Source organism: Rutidosis leptorrhynchoides, chromosome 6, assembly GCF_046630445.1.
Source record: "Rutidosis leptorrhynchoides isolate AG116_Rl617_1_P2 chromosome 6, CSIRO_AGI_Rlap_v1, whole genome shotgun sequence".
NCBI classification, from domain to species: Eukaryota; Viridiplantae; Streptophyta; class Magnoliopsida; order Asterales; family Asteraceae; genus Rutidosis; species Rutidosis leptorrhynchoides.
This window is the reverse complement of record NC_092338.1, coordinates 156,720,241-156,746,100: the sequence shown is the minus strand read 5'-3', so window position 1 is coordinate 156,746,100 and position 25,860 is coordinate 156,720,241. Positions and strand designations below refer to the sequence as shown.

At 32.8% G+C, this 25,860-nt stretch overlaps 1 protein-coding gene across 5 annotated transcripts; it reads right to left on the bottom strand.

Moving 5' to 3' along the window:
* Positions 1–3,226: 3,226 nt before the first annotated feature.
* On the bottom strand, positions 3,227–11,659 carry LOC139851723 (uncharacterized). 5 transcript variants are annotated; one of them, XM_071840871.1, is made up of 12 exons: positions 11,547–11,659; positions 10,785–10,988; positions 10,353–10,534; positions 10,052–10,163; positions 9,872–9,964; positions 7,588–7,701; positions 6,330–6,533; positions 5,989–6,170; positions 5,640–5,760; positions 5,451–5,558; positions 4,525–4,758; positions 3,227–3,911 (listed from the first exon to the last, which is right to left on the bottom strand). In XM_071840871.1, exons 1-12 carry the CDS (start codon positions 11,640–11,642, stop codon positions 3,396–3,398), a joined length of 2,166 nt encoding a protein of 721 aa, XP_071696972.1. In that variant the 5' UTR covers positions 11,643–11,659; the 3' UTR covers positions 3,227–3,395. The 5 variants fall into 5 exon arrangements, with proteins under 5 accessions (XP_071696972.1, XP_071696973.1, XP_071696976.1 ...); XM_071840872.1 differs by having other exon boundaries at positions 5,466–5,558; XM_071840875.1 differs by having other exon boundaries at positions 10,785–10,858; positions 11,547–11,607.
* Between the last annotated feature and the right edge of the window lie 14,201 nt (positions 11,660–25,860).

Below are 25,860 nucleotides of genomic sequence, written 5' to 3'. Positions count from 1 at the left end.
ACTTCATTTTTTCTTTTGTTTTTGTATGGATAGGACAAAATTAGAAATCAACATATAGGTAGGAAACTTTTGGGTGGCTCAATTGTAAAGCTAATAGATAATTCGAGGAAGAAACAAGCGTTGTTGGCGCATATTGGCAATGCTACTGATTTCAGGACAAATGCTCCCGTCTTATTACGATCGTGATTTCAGCCTCAACTACCGGTTAGTTAACTGATCTTATTTTTGTTTTCATAATACTTTCAATTTCGAATTTAAATTTATTCCATAAAAGGTCATGATTTGAAAAGACAAGCGACACGACAACTAAAAAACTATGCTTCCGAGTCCGATGACGCGGAAGAAGAGCAACACGAGCAACAACCAATATCCTCTTCCGAGTCATTCATCACATTCTCGATAAAATATCTATCGTGCCACCGAAAATTATCTCGACGTCGGTTACGCTTCATATTATTCCTACCCCACACATGTTTAATAAAATGACTTTTGATCAAAGGAGGAGCTTTTTTCTTTTAACACGAAACCGAGCTACCGCGGTAAAAGCATGACAGAGAGGTACGTCCTGCAAGTCGGCATGAACATTTTCTATTGGGCTAGGGTCACCAACATCACGTTCATCTAAGCCTAGGTCCAGCCCGTTTAGGGCCTGATTGTCCATAGAAAATTCACATGAAGAGTCTGGCCCAACATGAGGAACTGGCCTAGTTTGATGTTGATTTTGGGAACTGCACGAATGGGGAATCGGATAAACAGGCACACTCGTGCCCTTGCTTTCCTCGAACACAACACCATCAACGTTGGAAATTGCATCAGAAGACATCAGCGACTGTAAATTTTTGGGCAGTAAGTCGCCGCCTAATTTGAAATCCGGTGTGGATGTCGAGGCTAGAGGGTCGTCGGATTGTGGCGGAACTACGTTATCACCAAAATCAACTGTCGTGATCTCTCCCTCTTCAACCTCATCATCAACGACAACATCGACATTCACAGTAAGATTATCACCGTGAACTTCCATCTTAACTTCTTCACAATGCACATCCCCCTCAGCCGTTACATTAAGCTCACGTGACGAAACTGAATCCATATCTGACGATTTATTATCACCCAAATTATAACCCTTGGCCTGCTTCGATTGAATCCCACTAGCAGCATCTTCGAATTCGAACTTATTAACTTCGATTATAGACCACGAAATCCGATCCTTATTAAAACTAAAAACAAGTTTATGATTGCTCACCGATTCCGGAAGATCAAAATCGATCCATTATAAATAGTTCTTTGATTCTTTTTAATCATTTGCGTGTTTGCGAACAGGGAAAGCAAAAATTTTGGAAGTGTTGGTTCAACCCATTTTGACACTTTACTCAACCACCTGACCACAAAACAGTTCATTTTTTATTACCTCTACTTTAGTCTTACAGTGCTATTTATTGAAAATGAAGAATATTTTTGTTTGGAATTATATTTAGGGTTTTGAAAATGAAAAGTGATAAAATATCTAAAATACCCTCACATTCCTAGCACGTGACTGACATTTAACGGACAAAATTGACGTCTGTCACACAGAATGACCATTCTTGTAAGATTTTTAAACCTCGTTGACTATCTTTGCAAGAAAAAAAGCTTAGTGACTAATTCGCCAAACCCAAATTGAAACAAATCAAACCGGAGGAAACTCATATCTAAACAACAACAAATTTCAAAAATAATGATGAACATCGGCAGCTCCAAAACTTGATCCAAAAATACGCTTTCTTCAATCTTGACATTTTTGATGTTGAATCCTGAATGAAATATGCTCCAAGTAGATCAACGAACACTCGACAATGAACTTTAGAACCTGAAATTAACAAATGAGCTCAAATCAAAATCATTACTTTTTAGGTTCAAAGGTTTAATCTCAAATCTGAAAGTTTCAGTGTGCTTGTTAATCGAATTGAATGTACTTGAAGTTTGAACAAGTATTCAGGAACCCAAATATGCACTCAATTTAATTTGTAAGTTGCTATATCAAACCAGAACTCGTCTTGTTGACTTTTTAGTTGACCGAAAATCACAATTTTGATTTTGAATTAGCAAGAGGATCAATGATGATGTATTCAAATCAGGTGCATCTGGAGACTTAATCATGATATCATGTGGTTTATTTGATGAATCCATTGCTCAGATCAAAGAAACAAGCGAAGAATCAAAGGATTTCCGTGAAAAAATAAAGGAACCCAAAAAGGTTTTAGGTCTTATGATTTGGTATTGTTAATTTTTATACGTCGATTTAGGAGTTTAAATTCTTTACTGAAATTTAAAGAGATTTGAAAAATATGTTTCTGAAATTTAAAGAGATTTGAAAAATATGTTTTTGAAATTACCAGTTTGAAGATGAAAGTATTCTTAAACATGAAGATTAAGATGTTCTTGAAAATGATGAAGATAATGGTAGGATGAGATAAGACTTAAAGGAAAAATTTAACGGACGTGAAGTCAAGGGATCAGTCACGAACCTTTTCGACACATTAAATGGATACCACATTAAATGGATACCAGGTGTACAAGTTATTTAATCTATACAATAGAACAATACAACTAATTAAATACATACAATATGAGATACAAAAGTTAGAAGCATAGAATAGGAATTTGATAAAAATTTAATGTATTTTCAAATAATTGTTCCTTTTCTTATTTTTTAAAAAGAAATTATAGTCTACTTCCATCTTCAATCTCTCAAAAAGTCGAAATTAATCTACCAGGAAATTTTGTAAGTATGAAAAACTTTTAGTGAGTGCTCATACAATCTTTGTTTAGTCTCATTTAGTTAAGGTCGGAAATTACAATAACAAGAATACTTGACTCTATGAATGTAAAGTATGGGATACAGCAGGAACTATACAGTTTGATTTGATTATCACATGACCATGAACACAAAAACGAAAACAACTAATCAAACCGCAAAACTGTCATCAACCCAAACAAATAAACATCACAGATTGTTAGAACTATTCATGTAGCTAATCCAATTATTTTCAAAATGTGACAAGTTCTTATAGATACAAAATAAAAAATCTGGCAGCATATGATAAATGTCACAAAAGGAGAATCATGTAGCGAAGAATTACTATGAACAAGGAGCTATCAACCAGATCAAAAAGAAGTTGAATCTAACTACATTAAGGATGCGTTTAATAAAACTGAATCATTAAGCGCTGAATGAATCATAATTTGAATGAATCATAATTTGAATGATTCAAAAGTTCTGAATGACAATACGCTGTTTGATAACCATTATGAATAAGCAATGTCAATGACTTATAATTACCTTATTCATATGAATAAAATCTAGAATATTGTTGTTTAATAAGTTTTCTTGATATATTATAAGAGGATATTACATAAATTTATGTGCTAAAGTAAGTGTTATTCAGCTTTGTTTCTAAAAGATCAAGTACTTCCACACACCTTTCAGCCTTTTTAAATTTTTCTTGTGCAGTCGCAAGCTCTATACGTGCCTCTTCAAGATCCATTTTTGCAGCTCTCTTAACCAAACGAGTGTTTGCCTTCATTTCAACAAGTAAAGTTGACTGTTTTTGTGCGGCGTTCTTTTTGTGAAAAGCTTCAAGGTGAGTTCGAAGCCAGACAACATTAATGTTAATTGCCTCTGCATCTAACACTTGCATCTCTATATCTTCCATATCAGAAATGATTGTTGCAAAATCATTGGTTTGGATTCGTTTGACGACTTCACAAACAATATCAAGGACCGATTCTCTCACACAAGAGGCTTTGACTACACAATTAGATGCGATGTCACCGTGTTTCTTGAAAATAGCTTCAAGAATTGGTGCATTACTTTTCTTGATTTTGTAGCCATGGACAATTGCCATGCTGTATAAAACCTTTTTGGGCACTTTTTGCTGTACGATATGAAAATAACTTAGAATTGGCAAGACGGGCGGGCCGGGTAATAGGTCAAATAGGTTGGGTTAAAAATATAACCATAATAGTATATGCAATTTTGTATCAATTAATTGTTTATTACTCGGTATATAAACCGTAACATAAAAAGGTTTTAGTACAAACCCAACTACAATAGTTGATTTTATGTTTGATTTCATAAGAAGGTTACCATAATTAAGTGGAGATTTGTTCATATTTAAGGCTAATATGAGTAATGACTAAAGTACTTAATTTCGGTTGTGATTTGCCTATGACATGTTGGAAACTGGTTGAACGAGTCGAACAAGTCAAAAGTCTCTTGAATTGCATTATTAAAGACCTAAATCATTTACTTCAAAAACTAGATTTTTTCAGAATCATTTTTAAAAATTAACTCGTATAACTTTACTACTCCAGAAATAAATAAGATATAAGTGTTTGCAGGACAGAGAAACCCGTCCTGAAAAGATCCCTTTTGACCCATTATAGCCTACTCCGTCTAAGAATGCGCAAATATGGGCAAAAACAATAAAACAGAGAAGCAAAACCATAGACATACTAGAATAGTTACAAGATCCAAATGTCGTTTACCTGTTGGTCATTTCTCTTGCGTTTACCATTCACTCCTGTTACACAATTTGAGAATGCAACGCCATTCTTTTCATCATCCGAGTGAATAACTGTATCTCTTGTTAAATCTTGACAATTGCTTAGTGTGGGCTCCACATTAACGTTCTCCTCTGGAGACTCTAGTTTAACTGTATCAATTTTATCGTTCATCAACTTACTTGTATCACTTGTACAAGGAATAGTTTCTTTCGCCTCCTGTTTTTAAAATTTGATTGTTACAAATACGACAATAATGACCAACATAATTTAGTTTTGGCTGAACCACAAACAAGACAGCAAAATATAAAATGAGCAAAATGCGCCCACCTTTTAATCTTTTGCCACATTTAGAGTTGTAGAATGACAAGAATACCCCGAATCTACTCATATATATTTAGCACTCCGTCAAGAGGGTGTCTCTTTTGAGTAAAATTATAATTTATTTTTTATATTTGAGTGGCAAGAAGGTTAAGTTGTACTCCCTCCGTCCCCAAAAAAAATAAAAAAATAAAAAGAAAAGAAAAAAGTTTCGATTTGACTTTTTGAGTCTTTTTTATACAACTTTGACTTTAAATATTTCTGTTTGTGTTATATAATATTTGTAGGAAGTTATTTTTATAAGAACACATTTTAAGACTGAATCCATTCATATAAATTTCATCAAATATCAAATAGCAAGAAGAAAAAAAGATATTTAAAGTCAAAATTTAAGAAAAAAGACTTCGAAAAGTCAAACAAGACAGTTATTTTTGGACGCACGGAGTACTAATTGAAAGAATCCCACAGTGAAATTCCAACAAATGTCTGTTACAAAAAAAATTTGTATGTACATGCACAAGCATCACACGCCTTAATTGATTAATGGTGCAGTTATATAAAGACGTGAGACCATTTTAAAATAATCATACAAAAGCAATGCTCACGTCGTGCGCCATATCCGGGAGATGTGGTCTAAGTTTAGCAGCACATTTCTTGAGAACTTTCTTCCCTAATCGCCAACAACTAGGTGAAGCAATCTGCAATATCAATATTATAGGATGTAATTAGTGATGAACGAAGAACCTTCATTAGTGAAGATCAGAAACTTGATTAATCACCTTATTAACATTTTCCAGAGTGGTAACAACTAGAGCTTCAAGTTCACGCGCTTCCCGACTTTCCTCTATGATCATGTTCATTATTCTCTCCATTTTGAGTACGGTAGGCGTGTTATTGAAGCTTAAAAGGTTAGAAGAAGAAGAACAAACTCAGTTAAGAATAACAGTTTCTTCTCTAAATGATATGAAGTTGATTTCTGATAGTATTTCAATTATTATAGCACATGAACTTTCCTAACAAAAGTAGCGTTTATGAAGAAAAAAAAAATATGTATTGAAGACTTTATAATGCAAAAAAAAAAAAAAAAAAAAAAAAAAAAACAAAAAAAACAAAAAAAAGAGTTCTTACTCAGCAAAAGTTAAAAATTGCTTGAAAAGACGACATACTAGTTCCTCCAATTGTAAGTCCAACATCATTACCGGCAATCTCGATTTGCTAAATATTCCAAGAGCTCTTGTCATTCGACCGTAGTTTCCACCACATGTTGAAGATTGTTTCTCAATGGACGTCACTAGCGCTTCAAAAAACTCCTGTCCAACAACGACAATACAAACTTTATTGAGTAGTTAAAGAAAAAGCTGATTAAGAGTTCCGAGTTCTCCAACTTTGAATAGAAGGATAACTATTTTGGACAGTATACAAACTTTCTCGAGTAGTTAAACAAAAAGCTTTATTCAGATGTCTCATACCTTCATATGTTGATGGTCGTACAGGGGGGCATAAGGGGCTATAATTCTTATAATCTCGCAGATGCAACATACGACTGAAATATTGACATTCATGTCAGGATGTCTCATCAGTCCATTAGCAATCAATGCCTGATTGATTGAATACAGTGCTTTAATCATCGCTTCGGATGATTGTTGCACCCTAGTTAGAACTTCCTCTATTTCCTATCACAATTATACAAAACAAACATAGTCTAAAACTGTTAAAAGACAATGTTATAGAGTAGAAATTTATTTACTGTCGCTTTGTGAGTAAAATGATTAATAAACATAATAATAAACAGACCTACTTCATTAATCTATAGGCATATGCATACCCAATTTGCTTTAAAAATGTCCCAGCATCTCATTGGTAGGCACATGATTAAGCTTATGATATTGGCCAAAAACTAATTTTCCTTTCTCTAAGAATGTTTTGGATACCAAAACCAATTTGCCCAATTGTTGATTGGAGTAGAATGAGAACCGTGTATACAGATTACCGTAGACATGAACTAATCGAGTAAACTACACAAATTTTCCATTGGGTTTGGTGAATACTAACAACAAAATCATCACTAGTTTTGCATCGATAGTACCACTTGTAATGCAAATTTGCAACAAAGTTCACTTACTAATAAACTATCAATGAAGGACAAACTTGGTAATTCTCATCAGAAAACTTGGACGATTCATGTACCTTACTGTTACTAAAATTATCTTAAAATGTTCAAGTGCTCATGTAAACAAAGTGGTTATTTTGGGGCAACAAAATAAGCAACACTTATTAGATAAAGAACACATATTTTGACATAAATCTAATAGAATATCTGGTGTTATATCTTTTTTCTCCCAAGACTGAAAAAAGAGTCTTTGGATTAGGTAATGCTGAAAAAATATTCTCAATCAAATCCATTACAATAGTGAGAAAAAAAAAAAGGAAAATTCATATCTAGTAAGCAGCTCCCTGTTTACCTTTTTTTTTTTTTTTTTATTTAGAATAACTTTATTTACCCTCTTTTATGCACCGACTTAAATTAAAAAAGGTAAAACCCTCACATTTTTGCAAACTTTATAGCAAATAAACAGAGAGGCTTCTCCTTAAAAAGAATCAGTAAATAAACTATCCCAAACACTATCAGAATTTTGTACCCAGAAACCCTAGCATGATTATTTTTATTAATTTATAGGCTTTAATTATTAAATTTCTATTGATCAAGTAAAAAAAAAAAAACCTAACCGAAAGAACGCTGAGAATGTCAGGAGTTGAAGAAGAAACATTAATCAGCTTATTCCCGGCGTCCATCACCTGTAATACTAGCTTATTCCCTGAACCCTTAGTCTGCTTAGTCCGCTGAGATGGAAAATTTTGTTTGCTCTTTTAAATCAATATATCAATCAATAAAGTTGAGATATTAATAAAGTATTAGACAAAGTGGTTTGCTGGGTGAAATTCAATAAAACCAAATTCCGAAATCAGTGTGGCACTCATCATTCTTTTGATTTATGCAGCTTGTCTGTAATAATCATGCGTATATACAGCTTGCATATCTTTGTTACGAGTATTATTGTATACATAATTTATAATATATGTGGTAGTAGGTGATCATTGCACTTATTTGCCAACTTCTTTTTGCTATTATATGTAACACCACCTTCCAATTCACAACTCACATTCCCATAACCATTTAACATATTTGTCTTTAGTGTGGGTTGCATTGTGCACAATCGGAGGTGGAATTCGGATATTCATTCGATCCGATCCATTTAAATAGATATGGATGATTTAAATGGATGTGGATATAGATATTGGTGATGTGAAAAATTAGTGGATCAAGTTTGTTGAAAATTTGGCATTCAATCATTCATGTATATATTCATTTACCACCCGAAATACATATATACACATTTATGTATACGTATTTAATTAAATATATGGATATATATTTAAATTACCTTCTATGTATACACTGTAAACTATTAAAATGTTAGGGTTTAGAAATTTAGGGTGTAGGGTTTAGATTTAGGATTTAGATTGAGTTTTTAACATGAACGGTTTAGAGTTTAGGGTTTAGGGACTAAATCCAAAACACTAAACCCTAAACTCTAAATCGGGCTAAATTTTGACAAAAAGTACTTCACAAAACATGGAAAAAAAAACTTTCTAAGATTAACATTCTTCACGATCAATATTATCTTGAATGTTATTTTTGTCGATCGTTTTCCCGCCTAAATAATAACATTCATCACGAAGTGTCTTTTTTAAATGTTTATATTTTCGTGTGATCTTGATGCCAGGAAAAAAAATTCGAAAAAAAAAGAAAATAAAAAAAATTTGCTTCCCCCCGCTTCCCCCCAAATGGTTACTTCCCTCTTGATCCTGCCCCTATATATATATAGGGGCAGGATCAATGGGGAAGTAACCAATCAGGGGGAAGAGGGGAAGCAAAAAAAAAAAAAAAAAAAAAATTCGTTTTTTTGGAATTTTTTTTTTCCGGCATCAAGATCACACGAAAATATGAACATTTAGAAGAGACACTTCGTGATGAATGTTATTATTTAGGCGGGAAAACGATCGACAAAAATAACATTCAAGATAATATTGTTCGTAAAGAATATGAACTTTTTTTTTTCCATGTTTTGTGAAGTAAAATTTAGCCCGATTTAGAGTTTAGGGTTTAGGGTTTGGTGTTTTGGGTTTATTCATAAACCCAAAACACCAAACCTTAAACCCTAAACTCTAAACCGTTCGTGTTAAAAACTCAATCTAAATCCTAAATCTAAACCCTAAATCTAAACCCTAAACCCTAAATTTCTAAACCCTAATATCTAAACCCCAATAGCTAAAACCTCAACATACGCTCGAAAAACACGATAATTGTTATATATTACTTCTTCGAGCGTTTTCCCGCCAAAAAAAAAACATTTATCACAAAGTGTGTCTACTAAATGTTCATATTTTCATCTCATCTATAATGTTCGTGAACAAGGTTTTTTCAAAAAACGAAAAAAAAAAAAGTTTTTGCTTCCCCCCGCTCCCCCCGATTGGTTACTTCCCTCTTGATCCTACCACTATATATATATATATATATATATATATATATATATATATATATATATATATATACATAAATATTTTCTTCATTTTACATCTTTAGACAAGGGAAAAGCCTAGTCGGATTATGTATTTTACAATGTTTTAGAAAGTTTTACCAGATCTGAACATAAAACAAAACAAAATTTATAATTTATTTTTTATATTTGGATGGCAAGAAGGCTAAGTTATACTCCCTCTGTCCCAAAAAAATAAAACTGTTCCGCTTTGACTTTTTGAGTTTTTCTTATACATCCTTGACTTTAAATATTTTTGTTTGTGTTATATAATATTTGTTGGAATAGTAAAATTCCAACAAATGTCTGTTACAAATAAGTTTTGCATAGCATCATACGCCTTAATTGATTTATGGTGCAGTTATATAAAGACATGCAACCATTTTGAAATAATCATAGAGAGCAATGCTTACATCTTGTTCCATATTTTGAAGATGTGGTCTAAGTTTAGCAGCACAGTTCTTGAGAACTTTCTCCCCTAATTGCAAACAAATAGGTGAAGCAATCTGCAATATTATAGGATGTGATGTAATTACTAATTAGTGATGAATGAAAGACCTTCGTTAGTGAAGATCCGAAACATGATTAATAACCTTTTCCAGAGTGGTAGTAATTAGAGCTTCAAGAGCAAGCGCTTCCCGACTTTCCTCTATGATCATGGTCATTATTTTCTCCATTTTGAGTACGCTAGACGTGTTATTGAACCTTAAAAGGTTAGAAGAAGAACAAACTCAGTTAAGAATAACATTTTCTTCTCTAAATGATATGAAGTTGATTTCTGATAGTAATTCAATTATTATAGCATATGAACTTTCCTAACATCAGTAGCGTTTAAGAAAAAAAATGTATTGAAGACTTTATAAAGCAAAAAAAAAAAAAAAAAAAAGTTCTTACTCGGCAAAAGTTAAAAATTGCTTAAAAAGACGACATACTAGTTCCTCCAATTGTAAGTCCAACATCATTACCGGCAATCTCGAATTGCTAAATATTCCAAGAGCTCTTGTCATTCGACCGTAGTTTCCACCACATGTTGAAGATTGTTTCTCAATGGACGTCACTAGCGCTTCAAAAAACTCCTGTCCAACAACGACAATAGAACTTCAATGTTGTAAAACTCGGCCACGTCGGTAACTCGGTCAAAAACTCGGCAACTCGGTCAAAAGCACGGCATCTTGGTCAAAGTCTATTAGAATTTATATTAAAAAATAAAAAACTTTTGGACAGTATTTCCGAGTTCTCCAACCTTGAATAGAAGGATAACTATTTTGGACAGTATACAAACTTTCTCGAGTAGTTAAACAAAAAGCTTATTCGGATGTCTCATACCTTCATATGTTGATGGTCGTACAGGGGGGCATAAGGGGTGATAATTCTTATAATCTCGCAGATGCAACATACGACTGAAATATTAACATTCATGTCAGGATGTCTCATCAGTCCATTAGCAATCAATGCCTGATTGATTTGATACAGTGCTTTAATCATCGCTTCGGATGATTGTTGCACCCTAGTTAGAACTTTCTCTATTTCCTATCACAATTATACAAAACAAACTTAGTCTAAAACTGTTAAAAGACAATGTTATAGAGTAGCAATTTACTGTCGCTTTGTGAGTAATGATTATTAATGAACATAATAATGAACAGACCTACTTCATTCATCTATAGGCATGTGCATACCCAATTTGTCACTACCCATATATGCTTTAAAAATGTGCCAACATCTCATTGGTAGGCACATGATTAAGCTTATGATGATATTGGCCAAAAACTAATTTACCTTTCTCTTCTAAGGATGTTTTGGAACGATCCAATTTGGTAAATACCAAAACCAATTTGCCCAATTGTTGATTGGGCACAGATTACCATAGTAAAACAGGTAGGTTAATTTCATGTTAAAAGATCAAATTCCTAATCTTCGTACTAAGCACCGACTTAATTTAAAAAAAAAGAAGAAGAAGAAACCCTAACCAAACGCCGTCCGAATTTCGTATCAGAAACCCTAACTGTATTATTTATTATTAATAATAATAATAATATTAGCTTAAAAAATCAAGTAAAAATAAGTTAAAGAAAAAGAAACCCTAACCAAAAGAACGTTGATAATGTCAGGAGTTGAAGAAGAAGAAGAAGAAACATTAATCAGCTTATTCCCGGCGTCCATCACCTGATATTCTAGCTTCATCCCTGAACCCCTTGCTGTCTGATAAGTTCGCATTTTTTTCGTTGCACTACAGTAATAAACCAAATTCCGTAATCAGTGTAGCACTCATCATTCCCTTGTTTTATGCAACTTGTCTTTAATCATGCGTATATATATACAACTCACATATTTTATTTTTTCGGCGAAAAAAGATATACAGCTCTATTATAATAATAATAATAAAAATAAATAATAAATAATAAATAATAAATAATAAATAAATAATAATAACTATTGAAATGACTCGTATCTGTTTAAACGAAACAATTTAATGATATGTTTTAGATATTAATTGAACGTAAATGCTAAAGTTATTTATGTATGTATGTATGTATGTATGTATGTATGTATGTATATATACTCTTGTAAAACTAGTCATAAAAAAATGGGTAGTGATATATACACAAAAAATGGGTAGTGATATATACTCTGCTGCTTAGTTTCAGTTCCAAGTAAAAAGTACGGAGTATTATAATTCAAAATAAGGAATTACTTGTATTTTTTAACAAACCCAAAATTTACATAACCTATTCACGGACCAACGTTCGAAACGGATACTTTTTAAAAATCGTTTAATACAACGACATCCAAAACGGCACTTAAAACATGTGCCGTGTTACCCTCTGTAAATACACAATGCTACGTTAAATATGAATATGCAGGCCGAAAACTCCGCCTCAACGTGCGGGCCTGTCTGGACTACTTATTATACAATAATAACAAAGATATGTGAGCTGTATATCTAAATATTAAATATGTGATTATATAATATATCATATGATTATTAAATATTAAATAATTAAAATATAGTTGTAATAATAAATATTAAAAGTGAATATTAATATCAGTATTATGAATATTGTTATAATATATAGATATAAAATTCGATACATTTAAATTGTTAATAATACTGTTGTTATCTTTATTAATATCATTATTATTATTATGTATTATTATCATTAATATAACTACTAGTATTATTAATAAGGTTATTAATATTATTAATACTAAAATTATTAAAATTATTATAATTATTATTATAATACAAATTATATGATTATTAGTAGTAATATGATTATTAGTATTATTAATAGTAGTAATATATTTATAATTGTTAATTATCAAAATTTATGAATTTTATATATAAACATATATAAATTGATTAAATAAATACAGATATATATATATATATATATATATATATATATATATATATATATATATATATATATATATATATATATATATATATATATATATATATATAGAAACACAGTTATATACATATAAATACATTATACAGATAAATAAATATATAAATACTGTATATACATATTTATATACTGCACATAAGGTATTCTGTTTTCAATCGTTATCAGGCTGTAGTAATTGATACTTTATGATCCAATTCGTACAAATCAAAATTTTCATCAGAGGAACAAAACAAATTATGTCAAAGATCTATATCAGATTATTTGATTTCTTTCTCTTTATTTGTTTCACGTCTCTTTCTCCTCTCTAACTTTCTTTCTGATTGAACTCTGTCGATACAATTCACACTACAAAACAATGCTCAATCAAATCTTGTTACTGTTTCAATATCACTCACGCTCTATAACCTATGACTGCAAATCAAACAAGGAGAAACCAAAAATATTTCTCTTCACCTTCCTTCTTTTTCTTTTCTTTGTCATCAGCCGAATCATCTTCATTATATACTATTCGATATTTGTTGTTGCTAGGTTTCGTTCGAACTACAACAAAACCGAACCCCTTTTGTGGTGTACCGCTACCCGTTCAAACCCAACCCAAAACCACCACTTCTTCATACTCACCAAGGTTAGTCACATTGAAACCTTCTTAATCATCATTCTTAATTCAGAGATCCTGTGATGACCCAGAAATTTCTGACCAAATTTAAACTTAATCTTTGTATGATTAACATTTCCGACACGATAAGCAAAGTCTGTAAAACTGAATCTCAAAATTTTTGAACTACTTTTATATATTTAAATACCCTTCGGTTATTTTCGACGATTCGCGAACAATTATATGTAAATAGATACATATATACTATAACTTGAAAAGGTAACAATGTATTAATTATTTGATACCGTACATTAAACTTATTGGTTTAAATATCTATTTGAATATATATGATAAGTTGAAATATTTATTATTAAAATTTATTTATAAATAACTTCCAATGTGTATTTAAAAACTGATTTATGTATATTAAAAAAAGATATATACATATATATAATTTCAAGTTATTTAGTAAACGATAGTAACATTTTCAAATTGCTACAGTACCCAAAATGCTACAGTGTTTTTGAAAATCACTATTTGCTACAGTGATTTGCTACAGTAAAAATTGACTTTGCTACAGTAACTTTGCTACAGTGTATAGTTTATGGATGATTTAAGACTATATTTTGACAAAGGTACGATTCACGAAACGTAAAGTACAAGTTTTCTCAGTATACGATAGGACATTCGAAAAACCGGAACCGAGACATAAGTCGAGTGATGACGTACGACTTATCGAAGCAAAAGTTACAAGTCCACTAAACACGGGAATAAAATATAATATATAATTAATTAATTTAAATTATATATAATATATATTATTTTTAAAATATGTCGACAAGCTTGATGACAAACAATATGTGAGCTGGAAGGGGAGGCCATGCGATCGCATGGCCACAGGCCTTCAAACCCATGCGATCGCATGGCAGTGTTTGTCAGGCCACATCTATAAATTCCAGTGTTTTCGCTCGATTTAAATCACACACATACACTAATATATATATACTCCGTAATATTATTTATTATTATTATTATTATTATTATTATTATTATTATTATTATTAATAAGATTATTATTAATCTTATTATTTTTTTATTATTAGTGTTATTTTTTTGCGACACAAAAATAATAATGTACATAAAATATTACGACGGAGTGCTGTCCAAGTAATTTTCGAAACGAGTTTCCGAGCGAGCTAGAGCTAAGGAAAATATGGGTTATTGCCAAGGAAATTATGGGTAATGTTCGGGGGTATTTTTGTGAATCAAACCTCGTGTTTATCATCTCCGATGCGTCTACGTGCTTTCCTGCAATATTGTATATCAATATTAAACTGTGAGTTTCATATGATCCCTTTTACCCTTTATATTTTTGGGCTGAGAATACATGCAAATGCTTTATTAACTGATTTACAATATTTATATGCGTGAGTTTCATTTGCTCCCTTTTTAATTGCCTTTGCAATCTATATTTTTAGGCTGAGAATACATGCACTTTATTTTAAACGCAATGGATACAAGTACATACTAAATTCTATACCGAGTTTGAACCGAAAATCCCTTAGCTTTGGTAACTAGTAACTGCCGGTTATAAGAACTGGTGGGCGCGAGTAGTTATATATGGATCCATAGGGCTTGACATCCCCGTCTGTTCCAGGTATAGAAACCCTAGCCTGAACTATAAAACAGACGTATGCTATTTGAGTTTAGTACATGTTGGATTGCATGTATTGTACATGTTGGTTACATGTATGTTAAAACAGGGGTACTTATTATAACGTTAAAGCATAGTTACCAGGGTGCTCAATCTTGTAGAATATTTTTGATAAACGTTTCTGGATGAAACAACTGAAATCTTGTGATCCACTTTTATAGAATATTTTGATAAACGTTTCTGGATGAAACAACTGAAATCTTGTGATCCACCTTTATATACAGATTATACGAAACATTAAAACTATGAACTCACCAACCTTTGTGTTGACACTTGTTAGCATGTTTATTCTCAGGTTCCCTAGAAGTCTTCCGCTGTTTTCTTATATGTTAGACAAGCTATGTGCATGGAGTCTTACATGACATGTTTATCAAGGAAACGTTGCATTCACCAAATCATCACCGTGTATCTTATTTTAACTGCATTGTCAATGGAAGTACTATTGTAAACTATTATTTACGGTGATTGTCTATATGTAGAAATCATCAAATGTCGAAAACCTTTGATTTAAATATTCATTTATGGTGTGCCTTTTCAAAAGAATGCAATGTTTACAAAACATATCATATAGAGGTCAAATACCTCGCAATGAAATCGATGAATGACGTGTTCGTCCATATGGATTTGGAGCGATCGTCACAGATCCTGAACCATTAATTTTTCCTTCGGAACCACCAATCATTCAAACGGAGATTGTCGAAGAACAACCCATTAAATCAGAATCCTCTAGTGATTCAGATTCAACAAATTCAATCATGGAGAATCTGGAACCTCTAAGTATGGAAGACCGAATGAGAGCTAAACGCACTGGCCAAGGTCACGCAATTACTCAACCAGACATTAATGCGCCAGATTATGAAATCAAAGGACAAATCCTACACATGGTGACTAATCAATGCCAATTTAGTGGTGCGCCAAAGAAAGATCCAAATGAACATCTTCTTACCTTTAATAGGATCTGTACTCTATTTAAAATAAGAGAATTGGAGGATGAACAGATATATCTCATGTTATTTCCCTGGACTTTAAAGGGAGAAGCCAAAGATTGGTTAGAATCGTTACCTGAAGGGGCGATTGATACATGGGACGTTTTAGTTGAAAATTTTCTTAAACAATTCTTTTCGGCATCTAAAGCCGTGAGACTTCAAGGAGAAATTGTTACGTTCACGCAAAAGCCAAATGAAACTCTATATGAGGCGTGGACAAGATTTGAAAAGTTATTGAGAGGATGTCCGCAACATGGTTTAGACACTTATCAAATAGTACAAATATTCTACCAAGGATGCGACATCACTACAAGAAAAGACATCGATATAGCAGCTGGTGGTTCCATTATGAAGAAAACCGGAACTGACACTTACAAAATTATTGATAACACTGCTTCCCACTCACATGAGTGGCACCAAGAAAAAGATATCGTTAGATCATCTAAAGCAGCTAGAGCCGATTCTAGCCATGACTTTGATTCCATTTCCGCAAAGATAGATGTTGTCGAGAGACGAATGGAAAAGATGACTAAAGATATTCACTCAATACGAATTAGTTGTGAGCAGTGTGGAGGACCACATTTGACTAAAGATTGTCTCAGTATTGAACAAACAATGGAACAAAGAGAGAATGTTTCATATATAAACCAAAGGCCTGGAAATAATTATCAAAATAATTATCAACCGCCAAGACCAATCTACAATCAAAATGAGAATTATAACTGAAATGTTCCATACAACAACCAACAAGGTCCTAGCAATCAACAAGTATCCAATAATACTTACAATCAGCAAAGACCTATTTTTCAAAATAAACCACCACAAACCGATGATAAAAAGCCAAATTTAGAAGACATGATGTCAAAGATAGTTGAATCTCAAACGCAGTTTTTCACATCTCAGAAACAAACCAATGAACAAAATGCTCAAGTATTTAGAAATCAACAAGCTTCTATTCAAAATCTGGAACAAGAAGTATGCAACCTAGCAAGGTTGATAGGTGAAAGAAAATCGGGAAGTCTACCTAGCGATACAAATGCTAACCCCCGGAATGAAACAGCTAAAGCCATTACCACAAGAAGTGGTATTACACTTAAACCACCTGAAATGCCTGTGATTTCTGATGAGCTATTCCTACTCCACAAGAACCACAACCTGAGCAAGATAAGGAAACAGAACTGGTAGTTTAAAAGGTTAATGAAGATAACACAGTTAAGGCTAAACCTTATGTTAAACCATACCAACCAGCACTTCCTTACCCGAGTAAAATAAGAAAAGAGAGAATTGAAGCCGAGCAATCCAAATTCTTGGATATGTTTAAACAAATAAATGTCAACCTTCCTTTCATTGATGTGATTTCAGGAATGCCTAGATATGCTAAATTTCTGAAAGATCTAATCACGAATAGAAAGAAAATGGAAGAACTCTCGGCTGTTACTATGAATGCTAATTGTTCTGCAGTGCTGTTGAATAAGATACCAGAAAAATTATCTGATCTAGGAAGTTTCACAATTTCATATTTTCCGGGTAGTCTTAGTTCAATAGAAGCATTGGCAGACTTAGGTGCTAGTATAAATTTAATGCCATATTCACTATACGCTAAACTAGACCTTGGAGAATTGAAACCAACACGAATAAGCATACAACTAGCCGATCGATCAGTAAAATATCCTATAGGGATAATGGAGAACATGCTAGTTAAAGTTGGTACTTTAGTATTTCCAGTAGATTTTGTTATTCTAGACATGGAAGAAGATTCTCGAGTTCCTCTCATATTAGGAAGACCATTCTTAAACACGGCCAAAGCAATAATAGACGTGTTTGGTAAGAAACTGACCCTAAGTATAGAGGACGAGAGTGTTACCTTTTCAGTTGATAGAGCCATGCAACAACCGCAATCTGCAGATGATACATGTAATTATATTCAAACTATAGATTCACATGCATAATTGTTAGAAGAATTTTCAGAATTACAAGGATCAGGAGAATGTTCTTTAGGAGAAGGAACTGAACCAATTGAAGAAACTGACATGTTAGCCACACTCATGGTTAATGGATATGAACCAACAACAGAAGAAATTCAAATGCTAAAAGAAGAACACATATATCGATACAAATCATCAATAGAAGAACCACCGACATTAGAGTTAAAGCCACTTCCAAACCATTTGGAATACGCCTATTTACATGGTGAATCTGAATTACCTGTAATAATATCGTCTTCTCTTACGAAAAATGAAAAATCTCAACTCATTTCTGTGCTAAAAGCTCATAAACCAGCTATTGCATGGAAGATTCATGATATTAAAGGCATAAGTCCTTCGTATTGCACACATAAAATCCTTATGGAAGAAGGTCATAAAACGTATGTGCAACGCCAACGAAGACTAAATCCTAATATGCAAGATGTTGTTAAGAAAGAAATTATTAAACTGCTAGATGCAGGTTTAATTTATTCAATCTCTGATAGTCCATGGGTAAGCCCAGTTCAATGCGTACCTAAGAAGGGTGGCATGACTGTCATCACAAATGAGAAAAATGAGCTTATTCCTATTAGGACGGTAACATGATGGCGTATTTGTATTGATTATAGAAAATTAAATGACGCCACCAGAAAAGATCACTTTCCCTTACCTTTCATTGATCAAATGTTGGAAAGATTAGCCGGAAATAGTTACTATTATTTTCTTGATGGTTTTTCCGGATACTTTCAAATTCCAATAGCACCCGAAGATCAAGAGAAAACCACATTCACGTGCCCTTATGGTACTTTTGCTTACAAACGCATGCCATTTGGACTTTGCAACGCCCCTGCAACCTTTTAAAGGTGCATGATGGCGATTTTTCACGACATGATAGAAGAATGCATGAAAATTTTCATGGATGACTTTTCAGTCTTCGGTGATACATTTGAATCATGTCTAGTTAATCTTGAATGAATGCTTATTAGATGCGAACAATCAAATCTAGTTCTTAATTGGGAGAAATGCCATTTCATGGTTAAAGAAGGCATCGTTCTCGGTCATAAAATTTCAAAGGAAGGAATTGAAGTGGATAGAGCTAAAGTAGATGTAATTGCTAAACTTCCACATCCCACCAATGTTAGAGGAGTTAGGAGTTTTCTAGGGCATGCCGGTTTTTACCGACGTTTCATAAAAGATTTTCCTAAAATTGCCACTCCTATGAATAATCTCCTAGAAAAGGATGCTTCATTCATCTTTTCAGATGAATGCATCAAATCTTTTAATATTCTTAAAGAAAAACTCACTAATGCGCCGATCATGATAACTCCAAATTGGAATCTACCGTTTGAACTTATGTGCGATGCAAGTGATTTTGCAATGGGAGCCGTTTTAGGATAAATGATTGAAAAACGATTTCAACCTATTTATTATGCTAGTAAGACATTACAAGGAGCACAAACGAATTACACAACTACTAAAAAAGAACTCCTTGCTATTGTCTTTGCTTTTGACAAATTTCGTTCATATCTCGTTCTAGCTAAAACGGTGGTCTATACCGACCATTCTGCTCTTAGATACCTATTTTCAAAACAAGATGCCAAACCACGATTAATCCTTTGGATCTTACTCTTACAAGAGTTCGATATTGAATTCCGAGATAAAAAGGGAGCAGAAAATCTCGCCGCTGATCATCTTTCTCGTCTTGAAAATCCTGAATTAGAAGTTCTGAATGAATCGGCCATACAAGATAACTTTCCTGATGAATATCTATTGAAGATAGATTATAGTGAAATTCCATGGTTTGCAGACTATGCAAACTACTTAGTATGTGGATTCCTTGAAAAAGGGTTGTCGTACCAAAAACGAAAGAAATTCTTTAGTGATATAAAACACTATTTCTGGGAAGATCCACATTTGTTTAAAAGTTGTCCCGATGGAATAATACGCCGATGTGTATTCGGGGATGAAGCCAGTCAAATCTTAAACCATTGTCACACAGGACCAACAGGAGGGCATTTTGGGCCTCAACTCACAGCAAGAAAAGTTTACGATGCCGGATTCTATTGGCCTACAATTTTCAAAGATGCACACCTTCTTTGCAAATCCTGTGATGCATGTCAAAGGGCTGGAAAAATAAGTCAACGTGATGAAATGCCACAAAATGTCATTCAAGTATGTGAAGTATTTGACGTTTGGGGTATTGACTTTATGGGTCCATTTCCAAAATCTCATAATAATCTCTACATCCTCGTTGCCATTGATTATGTATCTAAATGGGCGGAAGCACAAGCTCTCCCAACTAATGATGCACGAGTTGTAGTCAACTTTTTAAAACGTCTTTTTGCAAGGTTCGGAACACCGAAAGCTTTAATAAGTGATTGGGGTACTCATTTTTGTAATAATCAACTTGAGAAAGTTCTCAAAAGATATGGAGTAACTCATAAAATCTCAACCGCTTATCATCCACAAACAAGTAGACAAGTTGAAAATATCAACCGAGCTTTAAAAAGTATTCTAGAGAAAACCGTAGGATCAAATCTGAAGGAATGGTCCATGAGATTGGAGGATGCACTCTGGGCTTTTAGAACAGCCTACAAAACTCCAATTGGAACCACACCTTTTAGACTCGTTTACGGAAAAGCATGTCACCTTCCAGTAGAAATTGAACACAAAGCATTTTGGGCTTTGAAGACATGTAATCTTGATTTACATGAAGCCGGACGTCTACGGTTAAGCCAACTAAACGAATTAGAAGAATTAAGACATGAAGCATATGAAAATTCGTTAATCTATAAAGAAAGAACGAAGAAATGGCATGATAAAAGAATCAGAAGTTCAAAAGAATTCAAAGAAGGAGACAGAGTTCTTCTTTTCAATTCACGATTCAAGCTATTTCCTGGAAAATTGAAATCAAGATGGTCTGGACCATTCATAGTCAAAATAGTTTTCCCGTACGGAACAATAGAATTAAAAAATTCAAATGGAGTTGAATTTAAAGTTAATGGTCACAGAGTTAAACATTACATAGATAATCTAATGGAAGTTGAAGATGAAGTTATTCACAATTTTGACACCACAGCTAACTAAGTGTGGGAAGGTTCGAATCTTTTTAGGGTAATATATATTTCTGTTAGAGTTAGATATTATGTTTTCGTGTAGTTTCCGAGAATGGAATCCGAATGGTCTTTCCCTAGCAGACCCTAAAGAACTAGTCTTCTCCCCCCATTCTGAATTTTTATTTTTTTAGGTTTTACGAGATGAAGAATTCCTTTGATCTGAACCATGGTCTAATGCTACACGCTATGATTACTAAACGTAATAATGACACACTTCCGAGTGAATTGGTATCATTCATAAGAGGTAAAATGGACGGAGTAAGAAAATAACTCAAAAAAGATCATCATAAGATACATTTTGGTAAAGGAAAATCAAAATCCGCAACAAAAAGAAGAGCACGACACCTTGAAAGATGTTACAAATGCGGAAAATGGTCACACGAAGGTAAATGTTCAAACAATCAAACATATTCAAATACCGAATTTGTTACTCTATGCAGAGAAGGACCGTTCATATGTTTAGAAGAAAAGATATTGAAGAATCGAGATTACGCTTACGTAGATATGGAAAATCAAATCACACGACTCTCCTATGAGTCGGCTAAAGCAGGTCTCTGAGAATTCTTTCTCACAGGTAAGTATGTACAGTTTTTATTTTTATTTTTATTGCTTTTAACCTTTTGATAATAAACGCTGAATCATTCGCTATAAAGTATTAAATTGGTATTCAATAAAATTAGGTATGTGTAACCGAAATTATTGATATCATACAAAAATTTATTACATCACTGCGAAATTTACCGTTTATTCTTAAGGTATAAATATCTTTAATCAATCAAACCAAAATATTTCAAAAATTCGTCAAGAGTAAAACTAGGTTATGGAACCGAAATTACTTTACCGAAAAGAGGGGCGTATATTTTTGATAATATTTGATTGATTAAAGTGGGATAAAAGACCAAAATGATTTTTAATTTTAATTTTTACCTAGTTTTTAAAATTAATATATTAATATTAAATTATTATTGTAAACTTTTTAAAATCAATATATTTAAGTTTGTAAATATTTGAGAAATTAATATTTTTAATATAAGTTTGTATGTATAAAAACAAAAATATAATATAAATTTGGTGTGAATTTTTAATGATATTAATTTGAATTTTTAATACATTTTAAATTTATGTCTGGTGTGAATTTAAAAACAAAAAAAATTTACTTTATTTCATTAAGTTAAAAGTGTGATTTTTAAAATTCGTCGTGAGTTGAAAACTAGGTCGTTGAACCGAAATTGCTTTACCCGAGGGCAGGACGAGAACTTTTATTATCATTATTTTTAATCTTATTGAATTAAAGTATGCCAAAAACATTAAAAAACCCAAAAATCTTTGCTTTTAAAACCGCGCTTGAAACGTGACAAATTTTTAAAATTTTGTCGAGGGACGGACTAGGACAACGTTCCGAAACGCCCTCATCCTAAAAAGAAACAAAATTTTAATTTTTAATTAATTATATGTTTTATTAGTAATTAAAAAAAAACCGGACCACATGCGATCGCATGGGGTTTTGCCTTCATTTCCATGCGATCGCATGGAGGAAAAAACTGGGCAGGTTACAAAACTCGAGTCACCTGTTCTGTCTTCACCAAAATACACACACAAACACACGAAAATAACCCAAAAACCTCTCTAAAATTCGCAATTTTTCACCATAATTCGTCAAATTTCTCGCTGTAATCATGAAATTGTTCAAAAGCTTTTCAAAGAAGGTAAAGATTTCACCCCTAAACCTCTTTAAATTTAATTTTTAGTGTTCTTGAGCTATATTTTACCTAATTTGATTTTGTTAATTTCTAGTATAATTAGAGTTAAATTGTTAGTATTTTATGCATGTATAACCTAGATTGATGCTATTTAACATGATTTGAAGCCAAAAACTTTAAAAATTTTAGAAATCTAGGGTTTGTGTTCTTGAGCAATTTGGGGCTTTTTGATATAAACAGGTTATTGCCGATTTTTGTCATGAATTATTGCTAAATTAAGTAGTGTAACATGTTTAGGTAGCTAAATGATCCAAACTTTGATCCTAAACATGATTTTTGAGAATTAGAGTAGACTTTTTAGGTCTAAAATTCATGAACTTGATTAAATTGATGTAAATATCATTTGAAACTTGTTTAATTGCTAGTAATGATTATTTTAACATGTTATTTGAGTTGAATGCTTATGAACTTTGTAAATATTTTCATAAATGCTTATTTGAAAAAAGTGTAGAATTGTTAAAATTGTGAAAATGTGTATAAGTTTAATTTTGATTAAACATGTTATTGTAATTGTTTCAAGTTGTTATTTTGCTAACACTAATGCATATTTGGATGACAAATTTTGTGTTTAATATGTTTTGCAGAGATTTACCGATACTGATGGTGCATCATCATCATCTAGACAACCTGCTCTAGAACCTGAACCAGAAATGCAATATGAACCGGAGCAACAACAGGAACAACAACAACAACCTGATCAACACGTACCTTATTATGATCCGCAACAAGAATATGTTGATGCCTACGTAGTATTTCCGATGCATCCGATAGTACAACACCCAACGATTCATGAAGAACAGTTGCATCCCAATTTGAGATTTGATCGGAGATGGAGAGATTACCCGACATATCAAAGTAACAAATTTAAACTGGTAACGAAAAATGTAGAAGTGCCGAGGGTAATCAATTGGGAGCCTTTGGAAAGGGTCCAACTTGCTAACTCAGTTAGACAGCATCTGATCCAAAGGTATGGCAGCTCTTCTTTTCCCGATTGGGAACGTTTATTCACCATTCGTAGGCCTGTATATAAGGAATGGTGCGTTGAGCTTATGAGTACTATAGCATTAAATGCGGATGTAGTTAGATTAGATGATAGAAGTTTTCTTAGATTTATACTTGGCCGTAGGATGTATAGGATGTCCATGCTGGACATGGCCAGGGCTTTACAGATATATACGCCCGCTGAATTACTATTACCCGATTGTACAAATTTGATTTATCATGGTGAAAGGGTAGATAGGAATTTTGATGCTAACGCCATCTGGAGGCGTATGTAAGATTATAATATTTTTGGGCGGTCAGGAACACACTCCTACTTACATATTAACAGAGCTGAGCTTCGTATAATTCATAGATTTCTGGCTAACTCGATTACACAGAGAGGTCACAACAAAGAGAAAATGACCTTACATGATTTATTTTACCTTAAGTGTATTCGAGACCCAAGAGGCTTTTTAATATCCCCTACTGTGTTGGTTTTTATTTGTCTAAGATAGTGGAAGGAATACAGGAAGGGGGAATAATAGGTGGAGGTATTTTTGTTACTCTCATTGGAGAGTATTTGGGTGTAGATAGGGATCAAGGGGGTCCTCTTATGGTATGTAGGGAACAGGATGATACTTTAGGATTGAAGGTCTATCAGGGTGCTAAGGTATTGAAGAGCAGACACAATCAGGCAGTACCATATGTTGGTTGTCATCCACAGGTAGAGAGAGGTTCAGATGAGGAAATGGAGGAAGCAGATGACATTAGGGATGTCATTAGGGAGGCTATGACTGACGTCTACCAGCATATAGATGAGGTAGAAATGACAAACCAGGATAGACATAGTCGATACGAACAGTGGCAAGCCCGGAATGAGTACTAGCATTCCAGGCAACGACAGCATGATAGATGACACTATCATCAGCATCAGATCATGAGCCAGCTATCACCTCAGGATCACTACGTACCGACCCGACCTGCTTACTATCCTCCACACTAGCCTGATATGCGACCACCATTTACTCTCTACGACCCTAACCAGGCCTATCAGTACACCTATAACCAACCATGGAACCCGCCCGACGACATGAACTGGAACCCCTATCCAGATTGATATAGTTCCGTTGGTTATTTCTATGATTTTTATCTTTTTATTATTTTTATTTATTTATGTTTGAACATACAAATACTGATACTTTTATGTAAGTTTAATATTTTTATTATGTTGTACTAATATTTCATATTTGATTTGAAAGTGGGATTTTAAGTCCCATTTCAAATTACCATGCATGTTATTATTTGTATGTATGTATATTGTAAATTGTACACAACAGGGTAAAACAACACATTTTCAAAGACTGGCATTAAGTTCAGCAAAAGCCACTAATTTTGACGACAAAACGAAAAACAAATGTGATGTAACAACAAGATGGAATGAACAAATGATGTGCACCATTTATCATTCAGCAAACAAACGCCAATATGTTTGGAAACTTTGGTAAAATTTAATCATTTTTCTACGCTAATCACCCTCAATAATTTAAATTGTTACTGATTTCTTGCAAATGAGGGCATTGCAAGATCTTAAGTGTGGGAAGGGGTTAAATTCATTCGGATTTTTAAAATTTTTGACTTATACACTTGGTTACCATTAAAAATACTAGTAACGCAGTAGTTGTATTAGAATCTAGTGCTCTCTGATAATAAAGAACAGCCCTAGTCTTATATACTGACTACCCAATTCTAGTAAAAATTTTCAAAATTTTCAAATAAATGAACTAAAAATCATGTTTATACATATTTATGAACAATAAAACTAGGTATTAACACCGAAATTATTGTTACCACAACGTTACTACCATTGTTC